The 11898-nt window shown below is 30.4% G+C and overlaps 1 protein-coding gene across 1 annotated transcript; it reads right to left on the reverse strand.

Moving 5' to 3' along the window:
• Positions 1-3600: 3600 nt before the first annotated feature.
• Positions 3601-3990, reverse strand: LOC145590633 (uncharacterized). The gene has a single exon (XM_081647052.1). It carries the CDS (start codon positions 3988-3990, stop codon positions 3601-3603), a length of 390 nt encoding a protein of 129 aa, XP_081503178.1.
• Between the last annotated feature and the right edge of the window lie 7908 nt (positions 3991-11898).

Genomic DNA, 11898 nt, shown 5'->3' on the forward strand with positions numbered 1-11898 from the left:
GACATGTTTCTACAAAGCATGATGGGAGGATAACAATTTCAAATACACTGAACAATCTCATATGGGTCTAGAATTATCGTCTCCGGGATATTTGTTGCTGCGGCAACGAGAACAAATATATTTCTGCCAAAAAAAAAAAATTAAGCCTAAAATAATAGAAAACTCTATCAGAAAACTCTTTGATAAATCACTATGGATAGAAAACTCAAATCTTTATAAACTCAAATTATGAGGGTTTGTTCTCAAATCTATATTTCAGTTCTTATTTAATCATTCTTGAAGTTACTAATGCATGTATTATTTTGATAGAAATTTGATGATTGTTGTGTCAAAATATAAATAAAGTTTTATGTAAATTATTAATTTACGAATAATTTATATATAACTTGTTAATATGTCTCATTCCTCTTATATGTTGTTTGATTATTCATGATTTATTGTTATTGCTTGATCATGCATTTTCCTGTAAATTAAAAGAAGAATTTATACTTGAAATTACACTTAATAAGATAATTAATAATTTAGTTTAGGCTAATATGATTTTAATTTAAATGATCGTCATCAAAATAAAGGCGAAATTCAAAAAGAGTAAGTTATTTTATTCAAGTTTGGAACGGAAAAGAGTATAAATCCTAGCTTCTTAGGTTTTATTAATTTTTTATTTCAATTGTATTTCAAGAACATAATTGAAAAATCAACCACGGAAAATGTATCAATATAAGTATAATACTATAGTTCTAGTAATTTTTGTTCAAAAACTAGTAGATTAAACCAATACTTTATTTATTTATTTATTTATTTATTTATAGCAAAACGAAGGAAACAATTTCAGAGAAGAAAAACAAAGGTTCTGCAGAAATGTAAGTATTAATAAATTTAATTCGTAGTTATTTTTTTTAATCAATGTTCATTTTCATTATGATAAATGTTCATTTATATATTAGTATATTGTCATTAACATATTAATAGATAAATAATATAAATGTTCATTCATATATTTATACATAGTCATTCTTTATCATAGTTTGGAGGGGAAAAATATTTTGATAAATGTTTATTTTTATTTTGATAGTTGTTCAATCACATAATAGTATATGGTTATTCACAACTTCGCATATTAGAATACAATTATTAAAATTTTGATAAATGTTCATGTTTTTGTCATCTTTTTCAAATATTCCATGTTCATTGCAATTTTGAATTTCAATATATGCCTTTTAATTTCTCATATGGATATATGATCAATCGCATACATATTGATAGCTTCAAGAGTGTTTATTTACGTATATACTTTATGTTTATGTTCATCAATTATTATCTTTCATGGTCATTTTCAAAGTAATATATGTTCATATATATATATATATATATATATATATATATATATATATATATATATATATATATATATATATATATATATATATATATCAATAGATGTTCATATCCATATTGAATTATGTAAATATGTTCATTTATGTATTAATAGTTGTTCATTTTCATATTAATAGATGATCATTTCCACGCTAACATATATTCATTTATATATTAATGTGTTCATTTATATTCTAATAGATGTTTAATTTTCATATCGATCATGTCAAATTTTATACTCATCCATGTTTATATTCAAATGAAAATTAGTTCATTTTCTACATTTATTCTTGCTCAAATCTAATACAATATTTTTTTATTAGTTAAAAAAGAGTCATGCATATAGTGATTTAAAAAAAAATATATATCATGCTTATAGTGACTAATACAATATACTTCTCCAAGGAAAAAAGGAAGATGACAAAAAGAAGGAAACCAAGAAGGCATGAAGTCGCCAAGCAGCATGAACCAATATCAAAGTACAAACTTGAATTTTTCGATTTGGATCGAGAAGTTTATTATGCTTGATAATATATGTGGAATTGTATTGTACATTAATTTAATATCCAATTGTTCAATTTTTGGTGGTATACAATTTCATTTGATTTTATTAAGAAGGGAATGAACCTTTTCTTTTTCCTTGAATACTACTATAAATAGTCATCTAGAAACACAAATACAAAAATATAATAATTTGAATATTTCATGTCGTATTAGAATAATTAAACATTTAATATTTATTCCAAAGATTTCACCAAAAAAAAAAAAAATTATTCCAAAGAAATGAACATTTAATAATACACAAGTGAATATTTACAGTGATGAAAATGAACATTTTCGGTGATTCAGAACTGAAAAAACAATATAGATGACGTCATTAGGAAGGATTGGGGGTGTAGGCAGCTCCACCTACCTTGAGGTGTAGGCAAAAATTTGATCCATTTAGTGGTGCTGATTTTATTTATTTATTTATTTATTTTTGTGCGTGCGCCGCGTGGTGTTTTAATAAAAGTTTTGATTTTTGTGGTGTCATTATCCCTTTTTATTTTGATAATTTTGTGCTATTATAAGTCAAAAAAATCCTTAAAATTAAGAATTTGTTCTATCAAGCTAAGAAGTGAGAACTTTTGTGTCTAAAGAATATTTTTTTTTTCATAGTATTTACATCGTAGTATGCTAGAGTATCAAAGAAAATTCTTAAGATTCTTATCAGGGCAATTATATTCAACAATAACATATTGTATTAGAATAGCCATTTCATAATGTTTCAATTTCAGAACACGAAATACCAACATTTATTATGTTTACATCACTAAATTTTTAATGCATAACTAGAACCAAAGGTCATCTTAAACGTCTTAGAAATCCTACACCAGTAGTATGTAAACTCGAGGCTCAAAATGTTGAAACATGCACAATATATATTTTTTAATAGAATTAAACCTTTAATTAACATACTTATAATCTTTGAAAGCCCTATATGATATTCCCTCCGTCCCTAAATGATAGAACTAGAAATGTAATTTAGGGATAAACGGAGTACAAAAGTACGAAGCCAAGAGGAGATTTTAGCCCACCATCGTTGCATACGAAGTATCTAACACCCTTAATTACACAAGTTAATAGAGTACACTACACTTTACATCTACAAAACGGTACATTGCCCTTTTTGCTTTTTCCCCACAAAAGATTTAAAGGGCTCCATCAGATTTTGAAGGGCCGTTAAAAGTTAGCAACTTGACTACTTGAGCATCTTTTTTTTCTGTTTACCAAATCACTCACACACTCAATTACATACAAAGTAGTAGTCATTAATTCCATTATTAATGTTGCACCTTGCACGTCATATATTTAAATCAATTTAAGACATCTTAAAAAGAAAGACGTGGCAATCAACATCTAGTTTAACATAATTAACCCTTAATTTTCACTAAATTATGTTCAGAAATCATGAATTAAAGAGCAAAATCAACTGCATTTCCAGATAAAAGGCACAAATTGTAACTTCATGTTCAAACTCTGCTGAATTTATAATCATATACTAGTATGTACAATCCAGAACACATCTCAATTTACAAATCATTTTCTGATAATGCTAATCTGATCATAAATTTGTAATTTACATACACTAATCATAAGTAAAAGAAAAATAACTCCCAAAATCTACATTGATTTCGCCAATTTCGACAAAAATCAAACCCTAGAAAGTAAAATTAATTTCACCAGTCAACTCCAATTGACAGTGTTCGTAGAAACGACGGCGTTTTTGTTCGCTTGAACAGGGGAAGGAGGAAGCCTAGAGCAGAAATCACGAAGAGGAAACTCATCGAGGTGCGAATCATCATCTTCAAAATTAAGCGCGTAACTCAACGGATCATACCTGAACTCAGTCGAATTAGACCGGCGATTTTTCCCAGAAAACACATGAGAACAAACCTCTTTGATTACAGGAAGCTCAGACTTCAACCAAGAAGACAATGTATTCGGCTTCTTCTCGGAATGTTGTAGACTCTTCTGGACGGCGATGTCGTGTTCTTCGGCGTCGCAGCAGGTGGCGCAGACGAAGAGCTTGATCTTCTGCTTGAGTGAAAGCGAGTGTTTCTTGTCGAACTCCATTGAAATTAAGGAGAGAGAAAATGAAGTGAGATTGTTGAATCAATGAATTGAATGAAGGAAATTCTGGGTTGGTTAGAGATTTGGAGGAGAGACTGAAAGAGAAATGGTGTGAAGCTGAGGAAGAGTGTGGAAGAAGGAGGGGAATATATAGAAATTTGGAGAGAGAAAATAAAGGAGGAGGAGGATAAGGGTTTAGGGATTTAGGGTGGGGCCCACGTAAAGTAGAGTGTGTGTAAGGATGATGTGTAAAAGGTGTGTGTTGCGCGGATTTTGGTTGACGCATAGTGACTCCACATGGATGGCGACGATGCGCCCATTGTTTTTAAAGTTTGTTTCTTAATTTGTGGACTAATACAAGTGTTTAGTCTTCAACTCTTGATTTTTAATTAGGTTGATTTGAATAGAAGTCGAATGAATTGAACCAACTCGACTATAAGGATATAAAAATAATATGAAAGTATAAGCTGATTTTTGTATATATTATAAGTTAGTTTACGATAGGATTAGTGAAAAACTAAATAAAATAACTTATATGGATCACGAAGTTGAATTGGGTTTGTATATCATATTTTTCCTCCGTTTTTTATTAGATACATTACTTTTTTATATATGAAAGTTCCAGTTTAGATGCATCACTTTTCCTTTTAATCAATAAACTTTCTGTATATCTCTCATATCACATGGACAACCCTCTTTATGTTTTCTCTATATCTCTCTCTACTCTAAAAATTACTTACAATTTCACAATTTCAAAAGTGATGTACCTAATAAAAAATGGAGAAAGTATCAATATTATTATTTAGGTGTTACTAAAGTCGAATCCTATCTTGGATTTGACCATGATAATTATTTAGGTCCAATTTGTACCCTTAATTCTCATTATGAAATACCATGCATTGTGATAGTGTATCATCTCTAATAAGGTTTGATATGTATTTAGGTTATTTAATACGGAGTATTTAATTACTGCTTTAAATTGCCAAAGATAATAAAAGTTAGTACTCACCAAGTCACCAGTATTATTTTATCAACAGCTAATATTTAAGAATGGTTTTGTGAGTTAGGAGTTCAAAACACTCAAAGTAACCGCAAATTATCGACAAAAACACATTCAAAAAAACAGAATCCAAGTCTTCATCCATAACGAACTTTATTAGTTTGTTTGCGTTTGACGGCAGTAAAACATCCCTCCTCCATTGCTACCTTTCCTTTTTTATTAATAGAATGCTAGGTCAAATTCAAAGTAGTGATATTACTCCGTATTTAATTAACTAAATCTAGGTTAATTGAATTTCTAATTCCCAATTGCATCGAGATCTACCATCACTACTACATCACCACTACCACTGTCAAATTAAAGCATCAATCAAAATTCTCGAAAACACAATTAAGAGACAAATTAATATTTTTTTTTATTAGGGTAATTCCAACAAAAAAGTAGATTATATGGTTATTAGTGACTTTGCTGACTTAGTGTTACACCTAACAACGGTTTAACAATAGTTTAAAGCTCTACAGAACATGATAGGGAGTTCCAAAGCACTTAGGAAGTACATTAGGACCTATCTAGCTGATTATATTATTACCTTAATTGTAGCTTAATTAATAGGTGCTTCCACATGATTCTTTGCATTTATTCAATTTTTAAGGTGTACACAAAACACACAATCACCTTTAATTGAGAAGATTGTGGCATCTCGGTTGATGGATTGTAGTTCTAATTAGTAACAATTTTCTTGGATGACAATTTAACTTACTAAAACTGCCTAATTTGGTTTTGTTATCACATGATGTTAACAACCTCCGTGAATGATTACATTAAGCCATTGATAGATGCATGGATATAAAAAAGCAATTATATTTCAATTTATCAAGGCCTGCTCAAAAGTTAATCAAGAAATCAAGTAAAGTACATAATTATTATGCATAAGGTCTGTTCACTTCAACTTAATTTCAGTTCAGTTCATTTCAGTTCAACTCCAATCAGTTCAATTTAGCTCCTAATTTCCTTCTCTCATAAAATATTCATTTCAGCTTACTTTAGTTCAGTTCAGCTCCAATTAGTTCAGTCCAATTCAGCTCAATTCAGTAAATGTGAATAGACTCATAGTCTAGAGACAAGATAAGAAAAACTCAGAGTGGTATTTGATTATAAAATTAAGTAAGTAATGAAACATACAATACTCCTTTTTTTCCATAGGGGTGATAATGACCACAATCGTCGATTTGTGAGCTATTTAAACTAGGTAAGTGAGCTAACCTGAAAATTACAAGACCGAGGCGAGAAGGATCAAGCTATGATCAATTGATGAATAGACACACATAACACATATCACATATAAGTTGACCTGAAAACATGTATTATAGCCTTTAATTTTGGACAATTTTTCACTTATTTTGACTCGGAAATAAAAATTGCCGAGATGCTTACCATGAATCCTAATACATCCCGGGAGTCCATTTGGCTGGGTACAACCATCAAATATGCCTTTAAACGGTCAATTTACCTGTTCGCAACTTATACCGATTTCATAAACTCAAGCCTACAACGGACATTTATGACAACATATAATGGTCATATATGCTTTCAAACGCCATTATACGACCTCGAGATGTATAACCTAAGATCCCAAGACTTTTCGACACCGGGTCCGAAAACCTCAAAAATTTCTCAAAAAACGTGGATAATAGCCTTCAATTATGGAATTTTTTTTACTTTTTTTCGCTTGGAAATAAAAATTTCCGCAATGTTTACCATGGTCCCTAATATCCTCCGGGAGTCCAATTGGGTAGGTGAAATCATCCAATTTGCCTTTAAACGGCCAATTTATCGGTTTATAACTTGCACCGATTTAATTAACTCAAGCCTACCACGAACATTTATGACAACATATAATGATCATATATGGTTCCAAACGGCATTATATGACCCCGAGATATATCCCCTAAAATCTCAAAACTTTTCGACACCGGGCCCCGAAACCTCCAAAATTTCTCAAAAAGCGTGGATAGCCTTCAATTTTGGAATTTTTTGACTTTTTTTCGCCCGGAAATAAAAATTACCGAAATGTTTACCATGGTCCCTAATACCCTTTAAGAGTCCAATTGGGTGGGTGGAACCATCTAATTTGCCTTTAAACGGCCAATTTACCGGTTTACAATGTGTACTAATTTCATTAACTCAAGCCTACCACGAACATTTATGACAACATATAATGATCATATATGGTTCCAAACGGCATTATATGACCCCGAGATGTATCACCTAGAATTTCAAGACTTTTCGAGACCGGGCCCCGAAACCTCCAAAATTTCTCAAAAAGCGTGGATATTAGCCTTCAATTTTGGAATTTTTTGACTTTTTTTTTCCCCGGAAATAAAAATTGCCGAGAGTTTACCATGGTCCTTAATACCCTCCGGGAGTCTAATTGGGTTGGTGGAACCCTCCAATTTGCCTTTAAACGACCAATTTACCGGTTTTTGTACATGCCTCCTAAATTGGCTATAAGTTTTCACGGAGCCTTTACGTGTAACAAAACATACAAACGTAAGAGTACGTGCTTATGTATGTATTTCCTGAACACCTTCTTGTAGTGAGTAATTTGAGATGTTCCTTTATTAAGGAACAATTTGCCCAACCAACACAAGTCTTTTTAGCTCAATTCGATCAAATGTTATAAAGTGTTTTCGTCTAAACATGCTTAACCGTGCTACGATGTATCATCAAGAAAGTATAAGTCTATAAGGCTCATGCCATGCCTCATGCATGTTTCTTTCTTCCTTTTTGGGGGAGACATCAAAACCAAATTAGCGATGTCTTATGTCGAGTAGAAATAGATTAGATGACGATTTTATTTGAAATGAGTAAAACCAAATGCATAAGCACAAATCATAGAAATTTTAGATGTCGGCTCCAAATCGAATCAAGGAGAGTCAAAGTGATTCTACAGCTATATGTAGCCCTATATCATCGTCACCAAATTAAAGCAAATCAAAATTGGTCCAATTTTACTTTTTATATTACAGCTAATATATTTGTGTTACATAAATTATAGTATGAGATAAGGTCATCTTTACTACTTTACACGACATAAATTTCATGAAGAAAGTTAAAGGCCACAGTTAGCCAGCTGAAGTTGACTTGATTGGTGGAATTATCCATATTTCGTGTAAAGTTGATGAACCACACATACATCATCAAATGTAAATGTGAACCTATTTTGCACATATGGTGCATATACATGAAAAGGGAGGTTTTTGTGTCACTTTTGGAAATGTAATTTGATTTTGACTAGAATCTTACTCTAATTAATATCTATAAGAGATAATTTTAATTACAATATCATGAATTAAATATCATAACGTGGAATATGACATGAGGTTATATGATATATATGAAAATGAAGTATTTTGTGAGAGTAATGGTGGCTAATAGGGCCAAGTTAGGCCAAGCTCATTGAGTGGGGCTATGAGTAGCTTGCTAGAGCTGTATAAGACTATAAGGACACCCAGTTTATGTTTCAAAAGAAAATTGATATTACTAGATTGATAAATGGAAAAACTAGCTCTTTCAAATAATGAGTAAATGAGATTCCATTACCTAATCAAATATTTCAACGCTGGAGAAATTTTGTTTATTGCTTCCGTCGTTTTTTTAGATGCATCAATTTTTATATATGTAAGTTTCAATTTAGATGCATCACTTTCTTTTTGACTAATAAATTCTCTCTACCTCTCTCATATCACACGAGTCCTCTTTTTTCTTTCTCTCTATCTTTCATCTCCATAAAATTGCCTAGTATGTAGTATGTGAATTCTAAAACGATGCATCTAAAAAAAAAGGAGGAAGTGCAAAGGATTTTTATTTTATATGATTAGTCATATATAAGAAATTTTGCCTTTAATAAACAAACATAATAGAGAATCCATGAAAATAATTAGTAAATTAATTTCAGTTTAACAATTCAAAAATCAAGATGAAGTGAGTAGAGCCTAATTGGGATTAGTAGGAGAGAGAACTAATAAAATAATAGTGGGTCTTTACTAAATAATTAAGTATTGCAATTAATATGAAATAAATGTATAAGAAAAGTGTTGCGAGTATTATAAAATGGAGGAAGTAGTTTACATGTCACAAATTATTCATTACCCTGATAATGAATTTCAAAGAAAGACTATTCGGATGACCTTGTGGTGAAGAGTTCAAAATTCAATAGTAGAACACATAAAAAATATTATAGGGAAAATACACTTATAACCCTTTTCCACGATTTATGATCTCCAATCAAATGAGGAATAAATGAACGGCCTTTATGTTAAGGATTTTATGATTTATTCATGGGCTAAGTGCCGTAATTGGGCTTTTGTTAAGAAGTCATTTTTCATAATTGGGCTTTGTTAAGAAATCATTATTCGCAATTGGGCCATTTGATTTCTTATGGCACAATAATACGATATCTACATCATCATCATTATTATTATTAATATTTTATTTTTTAAAAAAAATATAAATACAATCTTAAAGGTATAAACTTGTATAGTGACATTATACTTTCCATTAATAAAAAACAATAAAATATAGTAAAAGAAATTTGATTTTTCATCTTGAGTAACTAGCTCAGAGAAACTATAGTTATGAAAAGAGATTTTTTTACAAAATATATCATGAGTAACTAACACGCGTAAATCAGTGTAATTAGTGTTTATATTTTTATAATTTTTATTACAATTTTCAAATATAAATTTAATGTTTATATGTATTCTTAAGGGTTATGTATAGCATTTTTCTTTTTTTAAATGATAATATTCTTAATTTATCAAATTCTAATTTTCTAAGTAGGGTTTTTCATATTATACTGCCAACAAGTTATAATTTCGACCGTCTCCCCAATTTTGATAGACCAATTTCTTTATATCCAAATATAGGCTCACTTTAGAGGTTGAGAGTGAAATTATTCAAGAAGTACATACCAAAAAAACAATGCACGACAAGAATTACATAGCTAATAGCCTATATATTACCATACAACTTACTCGATACTATGCTCGTCCATGTATACATAAATACATATCCAATTAATCCAAGTCTAGATGAAAGAAAGTTAGAGATATATAAATATCGCACACTATAACTTGATTATATTCCGTCAAACTAATAGAAGAAAATACTACACCTTAGTCCATAGTGTGCAATTCCGTTAATAATACTACGTCTTCGTAAAACATTTATTGGTGGCTCGAGCTTGCTCCTCATTTGGGAGCTCCCTGGAATAGAAATAAGGCTTTCTACACAAAGATATACACTGCCATCAACATAGCTTGCGATGGCAAGTTCATTCGACTCCACAATTTCATATTTCGGATTATACCAAAGAAGACTAGAATATCCAACCAAACTAACATAGTTACCATGTTTAGTATCGACACATTTATTGTTGTAGACTTGTAGAAGATTAAAACTCCTGGAGATCTTCTTCTCGAATAAGCAATAGGATCAAATCATGTCATTTTATTAGATACTGCGTAGAAATTTGAAACACGTGACACTTTTGTCCATGATTCTTTGATCCTATATTCTTTCATGCTCCATACATCAATATAACAACCCTTAGTTTTAAGACATATGCAAAAACGTCCATCTATAAATGTTGAATGAGCATATTAGGTAGGAAGATTAGTATTTGGAAAACTCAAGTCATCCTCCCAATCTTCTGAAGAGAGATTAAAACGTTTGATTTGAAAACATACTTGAGAGTTTTCATTTTCCCATCGGAAAATACAATGTAGCATACCATTTCCATATACAATATCATATTGACATGTTACATGGTTTCTTTTTTGGATAGGTTATTCATGTTTAGAAGGAATTATCTTCCATGAATTCGCCTTCAAACTAGAAGTCAGCATGTCTCTCTTCCCTCCTAGGATTATCACCGCAATCTTATAATCATCACGCTGAATATCATAGTCAAATTTATTACACCGATTTACTCGTAAATTGTCAATAAATTCCCAAATTAATACTCCCTCCATCCCCAAATAATAGTCCCTTATGGGCAAATTTTAGTCCCTAAATGTTCACCCCATTTGCTTTTTCCAACAACCATTAATATTAATTTTTTTACCACAATTCCCTCCAATTTGCAACAATATTTGTGCAAATTTAACTTTTCCATGTAAATTTTGTTTTCCCATGTACTTTTATTATTTTCTCTCTCTACTTTTTTGCATACCCAATGTCAATTTACTTTTTCAATGTACTTTTATTATTCTTATTTGTGTTTATTAATTCACGTGAAAAATGCCTCTAAGAGACTATCAAAAGGGAACGGAGGAAGTATTAAAAAAGGAAGTTAGGAATACATATATGATACTCCCTCCGTCCCTAAATTACATTCCTCCTTTCTATTTTTGGTATTCCAAAATTACATTCCCCCTTTCTATTTTTGGTAAGTTTTTTAGTAAATCAACTCTCTTTTTCTGTTTTATATTTAATGCTTTCTCACTCATGCTTACCTAATCTTACTCATAATCCTTATGCCAAATTACAATGAATATGATTGGTTAAAATTTTTTAATTAGGAGCATGTGATTGGTCCTTTTTTTTTTTTGCAAAGGATTGATGACTTGTCATGAGTAATAACTAATCTATCTTTGTACTTCCCATTGCATTATCTAATTATTGTTATTTGTCTTATTCTTCCCTCCTTAATTCCCGTGTAAATTTCCAAAGAGGAATGTAATTTAGGGACGGAGGGAGTACGAGTATATCATTACCCATATTAAAATGGTCTATTAATCTTCTCAAAAAAAAAAAAAAAAAAAAAAAAAAAGGTCTATTAATTGAACTTAAGTAACATTATTCAACGCCTACAAAAATACGAAGTATTGAATGCACATATACTTGTA

The sequence above is a fragment of the Chenopodium album genome, chromosome 18, assembly GCF_948465745.1.
Source record: "Chenopodium album chromosome 18, dcCheAlbu1.1, whole genome shotgun sequence".
Classification (NCBI taxonomy): domain Eukaryota; kingdom Viridiplantae; phylum Streptophyta; class Magnoliopsida; order Caryophyllales; family Amaranthaceae; genus Chenopodium; species Chenopodium album.

Bases quoted from the DNA above. Each gene is read 5' to 3' on its own strand.
- LOC145590633 (XM_081647052.1), bottom strand. From the start codon at position 3,990: ATGGAGTTCGACAAGAAACACTCGCTTTCACTCAAGCAGAAGATCAAG.